At 42.3% G+C, this 19666-nt stretch overlaps 1 protein-coding gene across 2 annotated transcripts in view; it reads left to right on the plus strand.

Moving 5' to 3' along the window:
• Nucleotides 1-19666, plus strand: part of CDHR1 (cadherin related family member 1) — a 226927-nt gene that overhangs the window by 127969 nt on the left and 79292 nt on the right. For both annotated transcript variants that reach the window (XM_040320726.1, XM_040320725.1), the window contains exons 11-13: nucleotides 3876-4079; nucleotides 4220-4372; nucleotides 7805-7969. In XM_040320726.1, coding sequence (XP_040176660.1) covers nucleotides 3876-4079; nucleotides 4220-4372; nucleotides 7805-7969 — 522 coding nt within the window. The remainder of the gene's footprint in view (nucleotides 1-3875; nucleotides 4080-4219; nucleotides 4373-7804; nucleotides 7970-19666) is intronic.

The raw sequence follows: 19666 nt of genomic DNA on the forward strand, positions 1-19666 counted from the left end.
CAAAAAGTAATTTCCTGTCTCTCCTCATATTGCTTTCCACCAGCATCTGAGCCGTTTTGCATGGTGGAAAGCTGAACGTGCTCGCCCCCTCCCTATGACTACAGCTCTGCGTGAGCTGCGTGAAGACTGTCTACAATTCACAGGCAGGGCATAAGTGGGCGTCTCTATAATGTGGCTTAGTCTGCTGGGGATTTGGGAATGTGTGTAGACTGGGCAGACATGAATGTGTGTAGGTTGGGGAGGCGGGAATGGGTGTATACTAGGGGCGGAGTGTGGCAGTGTGTGTCCACAAGAACTTTACTCATTCTCGTTCGGCGATTAAAGGCTCTGTGCATGCGTGATGCCGCTAAGCCTAATGGGAAGTGTAGTTTCCATTAGGCTGTGATGTAGCTATTATGCACACGCACCACAAAGCAGGAAATGAGTGGCAATAAAGATTCAGGAATGACGGAGGATGAGAAACAGGTATATAAGGATTTATAATGGCAATCATTAGTTTTTTCTTTATCAGCACCTCTCAGACGTTAGTTTAAGTGGAAAATATTTTTAAATTTACAACCCCTTTAAAGCTCTATAAAGGGATCTTAGGACTGATTTTCATTGTGAATCAGAATATTGTGATGCTAGATTGGTTTCCCATTGGAGCAAGGCTAAATTCTTGACAAAGGTCAGATTATCATAGAGTAAGTTGTAAAAAAAAGATGTTGACCAAGCAGGGACCTTGTTAGACAACAGGGCAGACCATTCCTCATCTGGAAGGCAACAGAGAATTGTAGGTAGAGAGTGTAAAGCATGCGATATCTACTGGTAATGATACCTCTCATTCATTTAACAAAGCATTTTTGAATTCCATTGTGAGGGCTTAGAAAATAAATGGGCAGTGTGTGTGCAGTTTTCTATGGGGAGGTCATACCTGGACTTTGAAGTGGCAACAAGTACTAATAGGCTCTTCATACAGAATAATCTCAATGCTATCACTGTGCTTAGATTTTCAAACCTGCACTGGACTCAAAGCCTCTGAGGTTTGCAACAACCTGCTATTTTATGTGGAAGAAGTGTAGCTGCAAAATCACATCTCTCGGAATGTTGTTAGAAAGGTGGTATGGCCTAGGAAGGCAGTGTACTTTATCCACAACAAGTTCCATGGGAGATGTGTTAGGAAGAACAGAGCGTAGAATGGATTGGATTAAGGCGGGCAGTTAATTAGAGGCATTTCTGAATCAGTTCTACCTGATTTTTAAGTTGTTTCTTGGGGATCAGTCTTCCAAATCCACAAGTTTGGCCTTCATCCAAACATTGTCATCGCCCTTTTCAGATTGAGAGTCAACCATGGTATTGAAGGATGAGGCCAATTCTTCCATTTTAGTCTCCACATAGTCGATTATATTCTCTAGGTCATCAATGTCACTTCTAACTTGTCTCAGAAAAGCATTAATGTCCACACAGAGGGACACCAGCATGTTCTTCATTGTAGAATTGAGAATAGGTGCATTGATTGCAGGAAAGTTGCTATGGTTTCTTCCTGTGGAATGGATTCTTCCATGTGTTGACATCCTCGGGCAAGATTTAACTAGGCTCCTCTTAGAAGGGGTAGAGGATGCAGAGCTGGTAGGAGAAGGTGTCCCTATATCCCCTTGGCCCTGTTGCGACACAGCCCCGGCCGCCGGAATGCCTAGGATGGGCATGTGGCCACTGCCATTTTGCCATGGTCAATGGCCAGTCAGCTGGAAGAACACGACCATGTTTGTGGCTGGGCCCAGTCCTTTATCTTGTGGAGGATGAGAAGCTCCAGGGCAAGATCAGTGATGAAGGCAAAAAGAAGATCTTGGACAAGTGCAATTAAGTCATCTTTTGGCTGGACAAAAGCCAAACTGCTGAGAAAGACAGTATGCAACCCCATGATTACCAAGCTGTAACAGAGTGCAGGTGGCATGCCAAGAGGAATACCTTCCCAGATGCCGGTGGTGTTTCCTTCGGACCTACTATATAAAAGGTTAACTAAAGTCCCAACTAAAACTGCATTAAATCATGTTTGTCTTGCTAGGACACACATTTGTATTAATGGCTTTTCCAAGTTAAATTTGCCATTTTCCCTCACAGGAGCAGGTCCCACAGCCATTAGCCTCCACAGTCCCCAGATCTTAAAGCCGCGTACACACGACCATTTTTCATGTCATGGAAAAAAAGCAAAGTTTTTCTCGACCTGATTCTTATCAAGCCCGCTTTGCATACACACGATCGTGGAAAAAAAATGCTCGAGCAAAGTGCGGTGACATACAACACGTACGACGGCACTATAAAGGGGAAGTTCCATTTGAATGGCGCCACCCTTTGGGCTGATTATGCAAATTTTCCCTTCTCATAATTTGCCTCTGAGCATGCACGTTTTTTCCTCGTCATCAAAGCGTACACACAACCGTTTTTCACGACGAGAAAAACGATGACGTGAAAAACGACAAGAAAAAATAGAGCATGTTCTAAATTTTAAATGCCCATTTTTCACATCGAGAAAAATGCTCTGGAGCCTACACACGACCGTTTTTAACGACCAATTAAAAAATTTCATTTTTCTCGTGTGTGTACGCGGCATTAGATATGTTTCCCGGGGCTCTAAAATCTTACAACTAAGTTGTGAAATGTACAGGCTTCTTATCTTAATACCTAGCTGTCTGCATCATGGACCTACTTGTACTAATAAACTTTGGTCTAGCAGTGAGCAGCATGAACATTACTCTTTGGAATTCTTTGCACGTGATGTAACATTATTATTATAAACTGAGCACATTTAAACAGCTGGTGTAAGCAACTGTTAGGTATTGTGCTGCTTATTCAGTGCTCACTATTGCTTTACTGAGATATTACACAGTAAAAGGCAAATAGCCTAGTGTGGCTAGTACTTGACCATGCTACTTGCTCCAATGCTGTGTTTGTAAAAGAAAATAACATGTAAAGAACCAAGGGCCAGATCCACAAAAGGGATGCGCCGGCGTATCTACTGATACTCCGTCGTATCCCCGTTTCTATCTATGCGACTGATTCACAGAATCAGTTACGCATAGATATTCCTAAGATCCGGCAGGTGTAATAGTTTTACACTGTCGGATCTTAGGATGCAGTACCTCGGCCGCCGCTGGGGGCATTTCTCGTCGAAATTCCGCGTCGGGTATGCAAATTAGCACTTACGGAGATCCACAAAGCGGTTTCCCTTCGTGAAGTCTCCGTAAGTTGTTAGTTTGCAAACGCAAAATTAGGGCTACTTTTACAAAGTATAAAGTTAGTACACCATGTAAAAGTAGACCTTTCTTTCCCGCGACGCTGTCAAATCTTTTTTGAAATTTTTTTTTTCCCGCTGCATCTCTTTTTTTTCCCGACGCAACTTTTTTTACCCGGCACGATTCACAAAACTCGGCGTAACGTAACTTTGCGCAAAGCACGTCGGGAAAATCGCGTCGGGAGCATGCGCAGTACGTCCGGCGCGGGAGCGCGCCTAATTTAAATGGGACTCGCCCCATTAGATTGGGCACGCCTTGCGCCGGACAGATTTAAGTTACACAGCCGAAAATTTCTAGGTAAGTGCTTTGTGGATCGGGCACTTAGGTAGAAATTTTGCGGCGGTGTAACTTAAATAGGAAGATTTAAGTTAAGCCCGCTGGCTGTGGATCTGGCACAAGTATTTTAGTAAAGCTGTTGTTTATGCAGTGGAATTCATAAATGCCTATTGCCTGAAAGTCCCTTTATGAATTCCCACTTCATTTAAAATTGTATTCATATGGCAAATTTACCTGGTTTGCAAGTTGATGTGCTCATTTCTACTTGGTATGCATCAAAAATTATGTATGTTTTTTTTTTTTATCCTTTTAATTTTAATTTTACAGGCATCTGAACTAACATCTAATGGAGATGTGGTAGGTCATGCTCTTACAGTAGTGACCATCCGAGTTGTTGATCTAAATAATCACCCTCCAACTTTCTATGGGGAAAATGGACCCCAGAACCATTTTGAACTAACCATGTATGAGCATCCACCAGAGGGAGAGATACTACGTGGACTTAAAATCACTGTCAATGATTCAGATCAGGTTGGTAGCTTATTATGTATTATCCGGTGTTCTGTCAGTAGCTTATTCTGTAATCTGTACCAAATATAAAGCATTGTTAAAAATTACTGATGTTCTGCAATACAATGTAATAAATGTAATTTTAATAACACTTTTAACAGGGAGCAAACGCAAAATTCAACTTGCGTTTGGTTGGACCAGGAGGAATTTTCCGTGTAGTGCCACAGACTGTATTAAATGAGGCTCAAGTAACGATAATTGTGGAGAACTCTGCAGGAATAGACTATGAAAAATTTCATTTGTTAACTTTTAAGGTATATATTTTTCATTCCTATGTTACTCGGTAACATCTGAAAAGTAATTTCTTTAAATTGGTGATTTAGGGGATATAATTCCTTTGTATACATCTTCCTTGTTGCTGTAGTATGTTATTATTTTCTCAGCTTTTTCATTATTTTTATCAAAGTATCCAAGGCTAACACCTTAATTTACTTTTAAAATTCTAAATTTGAAGTAAAAAACAACCATCCTTATTTTTTTTTAATAATTGTAACACCATAAATGTTTATGATGTTAACCATAAGTAGGAAATGCCAAGGTTGTTTTACCACTTACCTACTGAGCACTCTCACGCCCTTCCTGCCCAGGCCAGTTTTCCGCTTTCAGCGATGTCAACACTGTACCCAAATGACATTTTTATATTTTATTTCGCACAAAAAGAGCTTTTTTTGTGGTATTTAATCACCACTGGCTTTTAATTTTTTTGCTAAACAAACCAAATAAAGACCAAAAATGTTGAAAAAACAAAACAAAGCATTTTTCTTAATTTGTTATAAAATTTTGCAAACAGGTAATTTTTCTCCTTCACTGATCTGCGCTTATGAGGCTGCACTGATAAGCAATGATAGCCTGCAGTAATGGGCACTTATGGGCACTGGTGAGGTGGCGCTGGTGGGCACTGATAGATGGAACTAATGGGCACTGAGGAGGCGGCACTGGTGGGCACTGGTGAGGAGGCACTAATGAGGTAGCACTGATATGAGGCAATGATGGGCCCTGATAGGTCACACTGAAGGGCACTGATAGGTGGCACTGATGGGCAATGATCGGCACTGGTAGGCAGCACTGATAGACACTGATAGGCAGTACTGATACAGTAGGTGACACTGATGAGGAAGCACTGATGGGCACTGATTGACAGCACTGATGGGCACTGATTAGTAGCACTAATGGGCACTGATTGGCAGCACTGGTGAGCAGTGATGGGACTGCACTGATAATCAGTGTAGATATCTCTTTAACACAAGTTGGTTATCAGCTCTCTTCTTTCCTCCTCACACTGTCAGGCTGAGGAAAGGCTTGTGACTTGTGTTTACATCCGTGATCAGCTGTCATTGGACACAGCTGATCACATGGTAAAGAGCCACTGTGATTGGCCCTTTACCTCAGTCTGTGATCAGCTGAGTCCAAGGGACTCAGCGATCACAGAGCAGCATGATCACAGGAGGCCATATGACGGCCTCCAGGCAAATTAAGCCCATGCTGTAGCTGTCATTTAGCTATATTGCAGGTGGGAAGTAGTTAAACCATGTCTGGCATCATGTCTGCCAACAGAATAAATGGCATACGAAATTATTTAGCTTGCCTATTTACATGTTTCATAATTTTGGGTGTATTTCAGTAATCTGCTACTTCCTAAAAGGTACACACACTTGACAATCCCACAGTAAAATTTATTTACCAAACTTAATTCAATGTAGTAATTTAATAATTACAGGATATGTGATGGTGTTTCCAAAAGATGTTATGGAAAATGATAATTGAATTTGATGGATTATCTATTGGTCAATGTGAATTTTTTGTGTTTTTGTTTTGTTAAAGTATAATTTATGTACAAAATGTATTTTGTTTTTGTGGTCATAATGTGTGTGGGAAAAATGTTTATATCCTTAGGGCCAGATTCACAGAAGAAGTACGCCGGAGTATCTACTGATACTCCGGCGTACTTTCAAATTTGCTGCGTCGTATTTTTAGTTTGAATCCTCAAACCAAGATACATGAGCTTTTGGCTTCGATCCGACAGGCGTACGCCTTCGGATCGTAGGTGTAATACTTCAGCGCCCGCTGGGTGGAGTTTGCGTCGTTTTCCGCGTCGGGTATGCTAATTAGCTTTTTCCGGCGATTCACGAAGGTACGCGCGGCCGTCGCATTCTCTTACGTCGTCGCTAGTCGGCTTTTCCCGGCGTATAGTTAGAGCTGCTATTTTGTGGCCTATATTTAGACCTGCCATGTTAAAGTATGGCTGTCGTGCCCACGTCGAATTTTGAATTTTGAATTTTTTTTGCTTAAGTCGTCCGTGAATAGGAAAGGACGTAACTCACGTCGACGTTCAAAAAATGACGTCGGTGCAACGTCATTTTGCGCAAAGCACGGCGGGAAATTTCAAAACGGAGCATGCGCAGTACCCCCTCTGACGCCACGGAAAACCCATGTTGAGTCAGAGGGGGCGGGCTCACCCGCGCACGTGATGGGTGGCCCCGCCCTCAGCTATTTAAGAGCTGTCACGGCGGGTGTAGTGTCATTCGACGGGAACCACCAGTTGAGGAGGATCATGTCTGCGTTTTTTCTCTGTATTCTCCGTTCGAGAATGGATGTACATTGCTGGATTTTTTTTACCCTGTTATCAATTCACATAAGGGGGCCGGGATCTGGGGGTCTAATTTGTTAAAGGGGCTTCCAGATTCTGATAAACCCCCCACCCGCAGACCCCCACAACCACCGGAAAAGGGTTGTGGAGATGAGGTCCTTGTCCCCATCAAGATGGGGACATGGTGCTTTGGGTCCAGACCCCAAAGCATCCTTCCCATGTTGAGGGAATATGGCCCGGTACAGTTCAGGGGGGCGCTCTCTTGTCCCCCCTCTTTTCCTGCCAGGTTGCGTGCTCGGATAAGGGTCTGGTATGGATTTTTGGGTGGAACCCCACGCCTTTTTTTTTATTTTGGTGTGGGGTTCCCCTTAAAATCCATACCAGACCTGAAGGGTCTGGTTGGATTTTGAGTGAGACCCCTACGCCGTTTTTTTTAAAGTTTTCTCATACGGGAAAAAGTCCACCGGAAATCCCGGTGGGAAAAAAGAAAACATGTTCTCTTTTTTCCCTGCAGTTTTCTCGTCGGGAAAACTGCGATGAAGCATACACATGACCGGTTTTCCCGGCCAAAAGCTGTCATGGAAGTTTTCCCGACGGGAAAACCGGTCATGTTGAGCCATTACAGGAATAATGTAGTGACAGCAATATTTCCTTTGCCCATTACTTTTTATAGGGATAGACTCTTCAAACAATGGAGTCCTTTTTAAATATTCTCCATTGCGCCAACAAAGAACTTAATTCAGAATTCAGTGTATGCTGTGGTGACAATGATTAGTTAAACATATTCTGTCACTATACTACCTTTGTCTCACGTTGAAACAAATGTGGAAATACACTTAAAATACTATGTGCTCTGTCCATGCAAAGAGAGACACATTCAGCAAGAGTATGTATCTGTATTTGTTATGGTTCTATTGCTGACAGAAGCTCATTACACTTCTTTAAAGAGCAGACTTCTGTCATTTACACAAAGCAAGTCAAGATTTTTTTTTTCTGCCCCCTTCTGGGCAAAATAGGAAACAAAAAAAATACTTTCTATAGGCACTATGAGCTCCACAGGTTAATGTGTTTCTAACAGTTTTTTTTTTCCCATCTTTAGCTTCTCGCTATTGAAGTCAACACTCCAGAAAAATTCAGCTCAACAGCAGATATAACTATCCATCTTTTGGATATTAATGATAATGTGCCCAAGTTTTCCTCCGAATATTATGTTGCTAGAATCCCAGAAAATTCCCCAGGAGGCTCCAACGTTGTAGCTGTGACGGTGAGTGTACTTTATGAGCTACAGTGTTATATGTTACTGTCTCAAATCTGTGCATTGTGGAGGAATGTACCATAGTTATTAACAAGTTCATTTTAGTTTTGTTTTGCAATTGCAATTAAAACAGTTACAATTTTAAAACATATTTATCTCTGACTGCATATCACAAGGGGTTGTCATCACTGCTCTTCAACTTCAACTCGTTGTATTTAATGTGATAGATCTTCATAGCAATTTTTTCCCCTAAAATGTACACTTTAAAATGTTCCTTCCATATTTAACATAGGAATATTCGATGAAAGTTGTGGGTTGACAACCTGTAGTTGTTAGGTTTAGATCTACCTGACCAAGACGGAGGAAATCAAAGATCCCTGGGGGGGGCGGGGCACCCTTTAATAAAACAATATTAACTATCAAGTTCCCTGTGCCCTGCTATGAAAGAGGTAGGAATCTGCAAAAACGTTTGTCAAAATCCTTGCATCACCCAAGAGGAAATGTTTTTCTCGCAATAAAAGTGGAGTTGCTCTTTAGGTAATATTGCAATATTATATTATATAAAAGAAAACTTTTATGGAAACACTTGCATACATTATGTACTATGGAAAAGAGAAATGTTCCTGGACTGCCGCACTCTGATAGGCGAATTTTTGAAACAAAATGAACAAAGGATAAAATCCAAAGCTGTATACCATCCAAAAATTCATGCAACACTGCAATCAATTTTTGGATGTTATACAGCTTTGGATTTTATCCTTTGTTCATTTTGTTTCAATAAATCGCCTATCAGAGTGCGGCAGTCCAGGAACATTTCTTTTTTCCACAGATCAGCCAAGAGTCTGCACCTGTCAGTACTACAGGGCGGGAGCACAGCATAGATCGCAGGGCTTGGAGCGGTACTCTTTTCCATACATTATGTACTACTTTGAATAATCCAATTAAATAATATATGAAAAATGAATTAATACAAATGTAATACTACTGACATTTTCAACAAATCTTTGTCTTTCATCCATTAATTTTTTTATTTCTTTGATAGACACAACAATGTGTACATGTTGATCGAGTACACTGAGCACCAGCCTGTAATACACTTTAATTACCAGGTCACTTTTCAGTGCTGTGATAGTTTCATATGCAACATTGTACCCAAATAAACTTTAAAGGGGTTTTCCACCCATTTTTTAAGTTTATTAAAAGTCAGCAGCTACAAAAAGTGTAGCTGCTGGCTTTTAATAAACTGACACTTACCTGCTCCAGCGTTCCAGCGACTTGCCGGCCGGGGGTCCGCTCCTCTCCCCCCCTCCCCGGCCGGCGTCTTCATTGTCACTGTGGGCACCCGGCCGTGACAGCTTTCGGCTTCACGGCCGGGCACCCACTGCGCATGCGCGAGCGGCACTGCGCGAGCGGCACTGCGCATGCGGCGCGGCCCGGCGCTGCGCTGTTTGATTGGACAGGCGATCGCCTGGGACCTGTCATGTGTCCCAGTCGATTGCCTACAGGGAGGGGCAGCCCCTCGGCGGAAGGAGGAAGTGGGACAGGAAGTCCCCTTCTCCTGAAGCCCCCACTCCCCCCCCCAAAAAAAATTACATGCCAAATGTGGCATGTAAGGGGGAGAGGAGTGGGTTAAGAGGAAGTTACATTTTTGGGTGGAACTCCTATTTAATGTTTAAGAGCTTTCTTTTGGAGGTATTTAATAACCACTGGGTTTTAATTTTTTTTGCTATAAAATAAAAACAAATAGCAAAAATGTTGTCAAAAAATTTCCCTTACTTTACTAATTTTTTTAGACAAACTTTCTTTTGGTGGTACTTAATCAAAGTTTTTTTTTTTGATAAACAAATGAAAAAGAACAACATTTTTGAAGAAAATAGTTTTTCTTATTTTTTTTAAAAAAAAAATTCAAATAAGTAATTTTTTGATAAGCTGCACTAATTGTCACTGATGAGGCTGCACTGCTGGGCACTGATGAAGCTGTACTAATGAGGTTGCACTGATGAGGCGGCACTGATAAGGCAACACTGATGGCCACTAATAAGCTACACTGATGGTCACTGATGGGTGGCACTGATAGACACTGATAAGCTGTACTGATTGACACTGATCGAGCTGCACTGTTCATCAGTGCCCGTATTATCAGTGTAAACAATCTACAGACACAGCATGTGAGGAAACAACTGCTGATAACCTGCTATAGCATGGTATTAAAGGGGTTGAACATGGAGCTTGGGAATGGTGTGCTAGATACATTAAATGTGAAGGTCATGCACAGTGGCAGGATGGAAATTAAGGCGTTAATGTTCAGTGTGCAGTATAAGGGAGGGGAAGCATCATGGCCGATCCACCCTATAGGCTCACTATGCAAGCCGCTTAGGGCCCCCGCAAAGCTGCAGAGGGCACCCCAAATTATTAGAGGCCCCGTCTGGTGAGAAGTAATTTTCGACCCCTTAACTCGCTGGCTGCATGGGAGAAGAGGTAAGAAGTCAGCACCCCCCGCTTCTCAATTACATGTAAGATGTAATTTCCGACAGCAGAACACCTCCCCCCACACACACACTTCTCAACTTTAATCTTTAATGTGACATGTCAATGTTGGCAGCGACCCCCCCCCCCCCTGACATGTCATTTTGCTTAGGGCCCCAGAGAGGTCAGGATCGGCACTGGGAAGCATTAATATACAGGTCAGGGGAAGGACAGCATGGAAAAAGTATGGTAAAGAAAAGTGGAGGGTGACGGTATTACAATGATATCCCCGTCAACGTTCCCTTCTTCCCATAACGAAAATCACCCCAATATTCCACGAGGAGGAATATTCCTGGAGTCGCCCCAAAAAGCCATACATGAGACAAGCTTACTGCTGGAACAACACACTTTAATGACACAACTCTCAGCTTATATGTGGTTACAACCTGTTAGGAACAATGAAATCTCCACCCCCCCTCACACAGTGGGGGTTCCCATACAGATTATAGGAGACACGTCAGAGCCGACTATGCAGACACATTTCTTTAGATAATGACATCAGTGGAGGTAATTACTACACTGAAGCAATCAGAATAATTAACATACCACTTATCTAATCATTGTAAACAGTAAGGCTGGTCTCCTTCACACACACTATAAATGAATTACCATTTGAACTAGGGAGCTGGCTGAAGAAGGGTCATTAACATCTCAATCAGCCTGTAACACATGAACCCTTTTTACCTCTAACACACACAATATAACTAAAACAAGCAGGGAGAATTACACTGAAGCATATGCTTCACAATGGCCCCCCTTTTTCTCCCTGCTCCGGCAAACCCGGTTGGACCTTCCCTGGTCCAGTAGGGTTGACGGGTTCAGAGCTTTTAGTCCGATGTTAACTCCGTTTGGCGTGACTGACCTCCCTTGGCAACTGTTTCAGACTCAGGTATGCCACCGGGTCGTCAGATCACACGCCGTTCAGTCCCCAAGTCTTTGTGCAATCTGCAGAGTCACCAGAAGTCAGTGTGAAGACGGCAAATGGGTCTGTGCGCCGCCATCTAGGTGTCCCGCTATGGGAGGGGGCAGGTTATGGCTCTGAAGTGACAATCACAGGAGATTCATAAAAAGAAAAAGTTATATTTGTTGAAATGCTGTAGCACTGGTGCTCAGAGTCCGGGGGGGGGAATCAGTGCCCCATTGGGTCAGCCACCCTCTGCTCCCTCCGCAGCCACCGGTTCTCCTCTTTGAGCTTCTCCAGCTCCATCTCCAGTTCATGGAGCCTGGGGGGGTCAGCCTGCTGTGACCTCAGGTGGTTGTTCTCCTCCTCCATGCGGCTTATGCACTCCTCCAGCTCTATGTACTCACGGTTCAGATCCTGCTTGCTCATTTCCTGCAGGCTCTCCACGTGGTCCTTCATCATCAGGAACTGGGTGGTGGTGTAAGGGGCCACCGGTGGGCCCTTGGTGAACATCTCGGCCCGCATCTGGGACGCCCGCTGCGACTCCCTCTCCTCCAGTCGCTTCTTCTCCTCCCAGGTCAGCTTGTTATACGGCTTCCAGGACCTCTTCTTCTTGGGGGGTAGCCGGCGGTGCCTCTTTCTGCCCAGCTCCCTCCAGGGCCCCTTCGGCTCATGGCTGTCGCCCATGACTAGCTGACAATGGTGTTCCCTGTTGTCCGTAATAACAGATTGTACCGTGAGGACTTCGTAAAGGGTGTCCAATGGTTCTTCCTGACCCAGCTCCTGGAGATCCCAAGCCGAGACTACACAATGGGCTGCTGCTGGTGGGCGGTACCCAGGTTGAGACCAATTTGACCTGGTGTTGTCATTCATGGGGCAATTCTGCTTGAAGTGACCCAGCTGTTTGCACCGGAAGCAGCGTTGTTCGTTGTCCTCCTGGCGTGGATAGCGAGGGCTAGATGTCATCGGTCTGTTAGGAGGTTGGTATCTAGCAGCTGGTGGGTGTGAGGGCGCCGTTGGTCGTGGAGGTTGTACCTGTGGTGTGACCTGGTTTGTCTTGCGAGTATCCGCATATTCATCTGCCAACTTCGCGGCCTCTGGTAGAGTCATGGGCCTGCGATCTCTCACCCAATCTTTGACATCCGTCTGGATGTGATTGTAAAATTGCTCCAGGAGCATTAGTTGCAAAATGTCCTCTGCGGTGGTGGCCTGGCTGCTGTTAACCCAGTTAGAGGCCAACAGGGATAACTGGCATGCCCATTCCGCGTAAGAGTCTTCCGTGGTTTTGCGTGAGTCCCTGAACTTCTGTCGGTGGGACTCTGGGGTTACTGCATAACGAGCCAGGATCACTTCTTTAACCCGGGCGTAGCTATGGCTATCCTGATCTGGCACGGTCCGGAAAGCATCAGAAGCTTTGCCTGACAGTTTGCCTGACAATATTGCAACCCACTCTCTTCTAGCTATTCGGTGCAGGTTACATTGTCGCTCAAAATCTGCCAGGTAGTTATCAATCTCACAGTCCTTTTCATCAAAAGCTTTAAAAGCGCTAAACGGAATCTTCCTTGCGTCTGATGTGCTGTACTCACTGTTTGGAGAATGTGCGGCTGCTTGTTGGACTGCTGCCAGTTTTAACTGTAGTTCTGTGTCTCTTATTTCTTTAGCCTCCTGTAGCTCCATCACTCTCAGCACTACATCCGCCGTTGGGTTCGGACCGAACCATGCTAGCTTCTCTCTCATTAGCTTGTTGGCTGGCGATTCCTCTTCCTGAATCACTGGTGTCTCCATCTCTTGTACTGCTGGCGTTGCTGCAATCCCGTCCTCCTGGTCTATCTCCATTAATTCTGCTATGATGACCCGCTTGGTTTTGTTGCTAGCAATCCTTCCACGAACTTCCAGTAGTTCTTCCAGTGTCTGCTTGGAATGCGGGTGTAAAGGAGAGTAGAAGGGAAAATCCCGCTGCTGCCAACCAATTGTGACGGTATTACAATGATATCCCCGTCAACGTTCCCTTCTTCCCATAACGAAAATCACCCCAATATTCCATGAGGAGGAATATTCCTGGAGTCGCCCCAAAAAGCCATACATGAGACAAGCTTACTGCTGGAACAACACACTTTAATGACACAACTCTCAGCTTATATGTGGTTACAACCTGTTAGGAACAATGAAATCTCCGCCCCCCCCTCACACAGTGGGGGTTCCCATACAGATTATAGGAGACACATCGGAGCCGACTATGCAGACACATTTCTTTAGATAATGACATCAGTGGAGGTAATTACTACACTGAAGCAATCAGAATAATTAACATACCACTTATCTAATCATTGTAAACAGTAAGGCCGGTCTCCTTCACACACACTATAAATGAATTACCATTTGAACTAGGGAGCTGGCTGAAGAAGGGTCATTAACATCTCAATCAGCCTGTAACACATGAACCCTTTTTACCTCTAACACACACAATATAACTAAAACAAGCAGGGAGAATTACACTGAAGCATATGCTTCACATGGAGCATCAAAGATTTAAAAAGATCCTTGTGTCATTGAAAAACAATGAATTAATCTTCATCTGCTGTTCCAACAATTTTTTCCACCATCTGCTCAATCTCTCTCCTTACCCTGTTGTAAGGGAAAAGGGAAGGGATTAACACTGTAAATATTAGTATTTAATTGCTGTGATGACGAATCACAGCAATCACATGATACCCCAGCCCCTTCCATTGGCTTGGTACAGTGTCTGTGTGCCGAGCCATCATACAGCAATTACTGTGTGGATTGTCCATCCGGTGGCTATTTAGCCAGTGCTGTTGAAAAAAACTATGTAGAAAGTGCATTGCTTTGTTTTGTATGGAGTGGGGAAGGGTTACAACCCGTTTCAGGCTTTATTACTGTCTCTTTTGAGAACCATACACATATAACAATAAAGAACAAAAAAACAAAAACAAAAAAGGCAAAAACATTCATTGAGTGGGGAAAGGGTTTGTTGTTGTGTCCCTGGCTGAAGATATCTCATTTAACTTCTTGGATAGGGTTGATGTACCATAGGCAAGTAGGCTGTTTACTATGGGTAAAGAAAAATCGCGCTAACCACACCAATTGTGATCAAAATAAATAAATATGTGAAAAGGCAGCAAAAAGCGTGACAAAGCACAAGCATATATGGAAAAGAGAAAAATTTTGCGCCAATCTAGTTGATGACATTCAAGTCCATTGTGAACAACACAAATAAATAAAAGAAAATCTGTGCCAGTCTAATTAGTGACCTTGAAGTCTATTATGAGCAACACAAATAATAATAATAATAATGAGTCCAAAAATTGTCTCACTCTCAAAATCGAATCACTGGGTGGTGTTTGTCTCAAGATTATCATCAATCAATTTTTGGACTCATTATTATTAATATTATTTGTGTTGCTCATAATAGACTTCAAGGTCACTAATTAGACTGGCACAGATTTTCTTTTATTTATTTGTGTTGTTCACAATGGACTTGAATGTCATCAACTAGATTGGCGCAAATTTTTTCTCTTTTCCAGGCTGTTTACTATGCATAGCATAGCATAGCAATGTGGTGAAAATTCACTTTGCAAAGAATACCCAATTACGTGCAGGGGAAATAAAAAACTGTATTTTTGCTTGTGCGTGATTGGATGATGGAAATTAGCAGAGGTTCACCACATTGAACAGCCTGTTTGCCTTGAAAGTGAGGGGAAATCTCTTTTTGAATACTCAGAAGAAAGTAGAAAAAGGAAATACGGTCTAGACCTTCCCATCTCTTTACTAATATAAAAACTGCTTAGTGTTCTGCTTTAATGAAATTAACAAACAGTGCACTTGTAAAATAGAGAGAAACTGAGATTTATAACTGGAGGCAAAAGGCAAATTAAAAGAGGAAGTTAACTTTGAAAAAATTACATTTATGTGTGCAATTCCCAAGACTGCTGTAGTTATTTAGCCAAAGTACATTACTGCGCTCTGAACAAAAAATAACCCATATTACTATAGATAATCATATGCATGCAAATTGCTTTTGCAATAAAATACCAATAACATAATATTTTTAAGCTTTTCTTACTGCTAAGAGATGAGACTGCCATATGTATTACTGAGCGGAGGCATTAACTCTTGGATAGGCAAACAAATGACCACTCCAGCACTCAAATGACTATCACCCGATCAAGTAACTGTGTGGAGTCTATACTTCAAGGATGCAGCATACATCTATGCTTCAATGATGCTGCCCTCTTCAGATTGGGGATTCTAAAATAAAAATGCAATAAAACATACACAAGAAGGCGCAAACGGCTAGTGCATTACCCAAGATGTATTACTACAAATAAACCAAAAAGCCAAATGGATACTAACAGAAGATAGAAGTAGCAAGCATGACAACAAATTCAATCAGCAACCAGTGTGGCATTGAGTGACCTGACTGTACATAATAATGTGAGCTGACGAGCAATGTGAGCTGAAACATTTCAGGGACATTCCCCCTTCCTCAGAGCTGAGAGCACTAGGTGTTTGCGTCCTCCTGTGCGTGCATTTTACCTGGATAGTCAAAACTGAGATATGCTTGTCTTCGAGACTTTGCATACATTAGAATTAAAGTGGTTGTTCACCAATGTCTGACAAGCAAAATAGGTTAGTTGGAAGCTCTGGTGCACAAAGAGAACTATGATTTAATTGGTAATGCTGAATCTCGGCTTCATTCTTTGCACAACTGGGCTATAAATATTCCTGGCTATACTCTCTTTTGGAGAGACGGGGTAAAACAGAAAGGTATTGGTGTCTGTCTCTATGTGAGAAGTGATATCAAAGTGAGTCTGAAAGAGGACCTAGTTGATGGAGAGTGTGATGATGCTGAAGCATTATGGGTGGAACTGCACATTGGTGTGCGTACTACAAAAGTAATCATTTAAGTTTGTTATAGACAAATTACATTGTTATGACAATATAGACAGTATTAATGGAAAGGTGGAGACTCAGATCTTTGCACAGATAGAAAGGATTGCAAGGGCTGGAACATTGATAATAAATGATAATGGGATTTTAACTACCCAGAAATTGACTGGAGTAATGACACTGGAGGAACATTTAACCACTTGACAACCGAGGACGTCATATGACGTCTTCGACTTTGTGCGGTGATATCTGAATGATGCCTGCAGCTACAGGCATCATTCAGATATCACCGTCTTCAGCAGGCGATTCTTTGCACGATAAGAACAATCAAAGCGGCAGTTCCACCGCTTGATTATTCTTATAGGCAGCGCCATCCGGTGCTTTTCCGGGCTCTTCCGTGCCATCGGGGGCCCGGAGAAAGAATCGGCGGGGGCTGGCTGGGAAGCAAAGAGATGACTGGTGACCAGATGGTCACCAGTCATCTCTATGACCAATGGAGGCCCGAGCGCGACGTTATGATGTCACGCCCGGGTACCCGAAAGTAACCAAAGCCGCAATCGCGGCTGTCGCCATGAGATCAGTGAATATTTTTTTACGATCTCATGCTTGTAAGCCTGGAGGAGAGACCCCACATCTCTCCATAAAGAGGACCTGTCACAGTGATTCCTATTACAAGGGATGTTTACATTCCTTGCAATAGGAATAAAAGTGATCACATTTTTTTTAAAATAAAAGTGTAAAAATAAAAAAAATGAAGTAAATTAAAAAAAAAAATGTAATTTTATTTTTATAACGCCCCTGTCCCTGGTAGCTTGCACTCAGAAGCGTATACGCATGTAAGTCCCGCCCACATATGTAAACGTCATTCAAACCCCACATGTGAGGTATTGTCACGTGCGTTAGAGCGTGTGCAACAATTCTAGCACTAGACCTCCTCTGTAACTCGAAAGTAGTAACCTGTAAAAAAAATTAAAGCGTCGCCTATGGAGATTTTTAAGTACCGAAGTTTGGCGCCATTCCATGAGTATGCACAATTTTAAAGCGTGACATGTTAGGTATCTATTTTACTCGGCGTAATATAAACCTTTACATTATACAAAAAAATTGGGCTAACTTTACTGTTTTGTTATTTTTTAATTCATGGAACCCAAAAAAAGGCGTTTGAAAATTATTGCTCAAATACCGTGCGAGAAAAAAAGTTGCAATGATCGCCATTTTATTCCCTAGAGTGTCTGCTAAAAAAAAAATATATATAATGTTTGGGGGTTCTGATTAATTTTCTAGCAAAAAAAATGTGATTTTTACATGAAGGAGAGAAGTGCCAAAATAGGCCCGGTGGACAAGTGGTTAAAGGGCAAAAATGTATAAACCATTACAAGCCAATTTTATGGTACAGTTCATAGAGGTCCCAACTAGGAATGATCCCTGCTGGACCTGGTAATCTCACACCATGCATAGCTTATTTAATGCTCATATAAAAGAACATCTGGGTAGCAGTGATTAAAGCATGATTTTGTTTAATGTTAGTTGTAAACAACAAACACATACTGGAAAAATAAAAACACTTAACTTTAGGAGAGTACATTTTCCAAGGATGAGGGCTGCTCTCCAAGACTTATGCCGCGTACACACGATAATTTTTCGGCATGAAAAAAAAGCGACATTTTTCGGCATGTAGAAAAAACGAAGTTTTTCCAACTTATAAAAACGACGTTGCCCACACACCATCGGTTTTTAAAAATGCTCTAGCAAAGCGCGGTGACGTACAACACGTACGACGGCACTATAAAGGGGAAGTTCCATGCGGATGAAGCCACCCTTTGGGCTGCTTTAGCTGATTCCGTGTTAGTAAAAGACGATTTGCGCTTTTCTGTCTGTTACAGCGTGATGAATGTGCTTACTCCATTATGAACGGTAGTTTTACCAGAACGAGCGCTCCCTTCTCATAACTTGCTTCTGAGCATGCGCGGGTTTTTAACGTAGTTTTAGCGCACACACGATCATTTTTTACAACCCGAAAAATTACATTGTTTAAAACGTTGTTAAAAAATGTAGCATGCTCGAAAAAAAAAGTTGTCTTTTTTAGAAGTCGAAAAATTATGTGAAGCCCACACATGATCATTTTAAATGACATTTTTTTAAAACAACGTTTTTTTCATGCCAAAAAATTATCGTGTGTTACACTTGGAGGGAATATTGGCATTGAAGAAAGCAGACAACAAAAATAAAATAAAAAAGAAACAGATTGCTGCACACCCTAAAGAGTTAACTACAACATTTATTTAAAGCTATAAGCTATATCAAAAAACAAATATAAGGCATAAAAACATGGTCCCCTAAAAGTAGGTGGACCTACCCAGATAATTCCTCATAAACAGAACCCCAATAGCGGCATATACTGGAACTGAAAACAAAATCGATTCTCCCGCAGGAGGACCGAAGTATATGGATGGCGCACCCACCCTCCACAAAAACACAGACACCCCCCCTCAATGAAGAGCCCAATTGCTAACTAAAATTACTCCTGATGGTTCCCACACAGGACAGTGGTTCCCTGTAATTACAGGTGATAATGTCCACTGTCTATGTGAGGAAACGCAGCATGGAATGGCACCTGAAAAGGGACATGAACAGACCACATAAATGTGGTAAAAGTATACCACCACTCAACTCTGATGGATAGCTAATAGCAGACACAATAGTAAATGAGAGTACCAGAGGGACAAGGAACCTGTTTGGTAGTTTGAAAGTCCTTCCAGGTTCCTTGTCCCTTGTTTAGGGATTGCCAGGATCAACCAGGTACTTCAAATGGAAGAATTTAAAATGACTATTATGATTTATAAAATACATATACCTGTATGTGGACACACACATAGAAAAATTTGAATATTTAGGGTGACACTAATGCCGTGTACACACAACGGTTTTTCATGTCATGCCAAAAAATGAAGTTTTTCTCGATGTGATTCCTCTCAAGCCTGCCTTGCATATACACGTTCGTGAAAAAATGGTGTTCTGCGTAGTCAGAACACGACAAGAAAAAATAGAGCAGGTTCTAAATTTTTAACGGGCATTTTTCTTGTCGAGAAAAATGCTCAGGAGCATACACACAACCTTTTTTTCACGTCCAAATAAAAAAATTTAATTTTCTCATCATTAAAAATGGTTGTGTGTACGCGGCATTAGTCCTCATTCACACTTGAGCATTTTTTTGCTTGCTTCCCTACACCTGACTATGCCTTATTATGTCTGACTATGCATAACACCATTCTTTCTAATTGTCTCTGTTCACACTTGTACAATCCATCTACCTACAATCAAAAAAGTAAATAGCTTTTTTTAGCATATTCAAGTGTTTTTGGTCCCACAGA

This window comes from Rana temporaria, chromosome 8 (assembly GCF_905171775.1).
Source record: "Rana temporaria chromosome 8, aRanTem1.1, whole genome shotgun sequence".
NCBI lineage: Eukaryota > Metazoa > Chordata > Amphibia > Anura > Ranidae > Rana > Rana temporaria.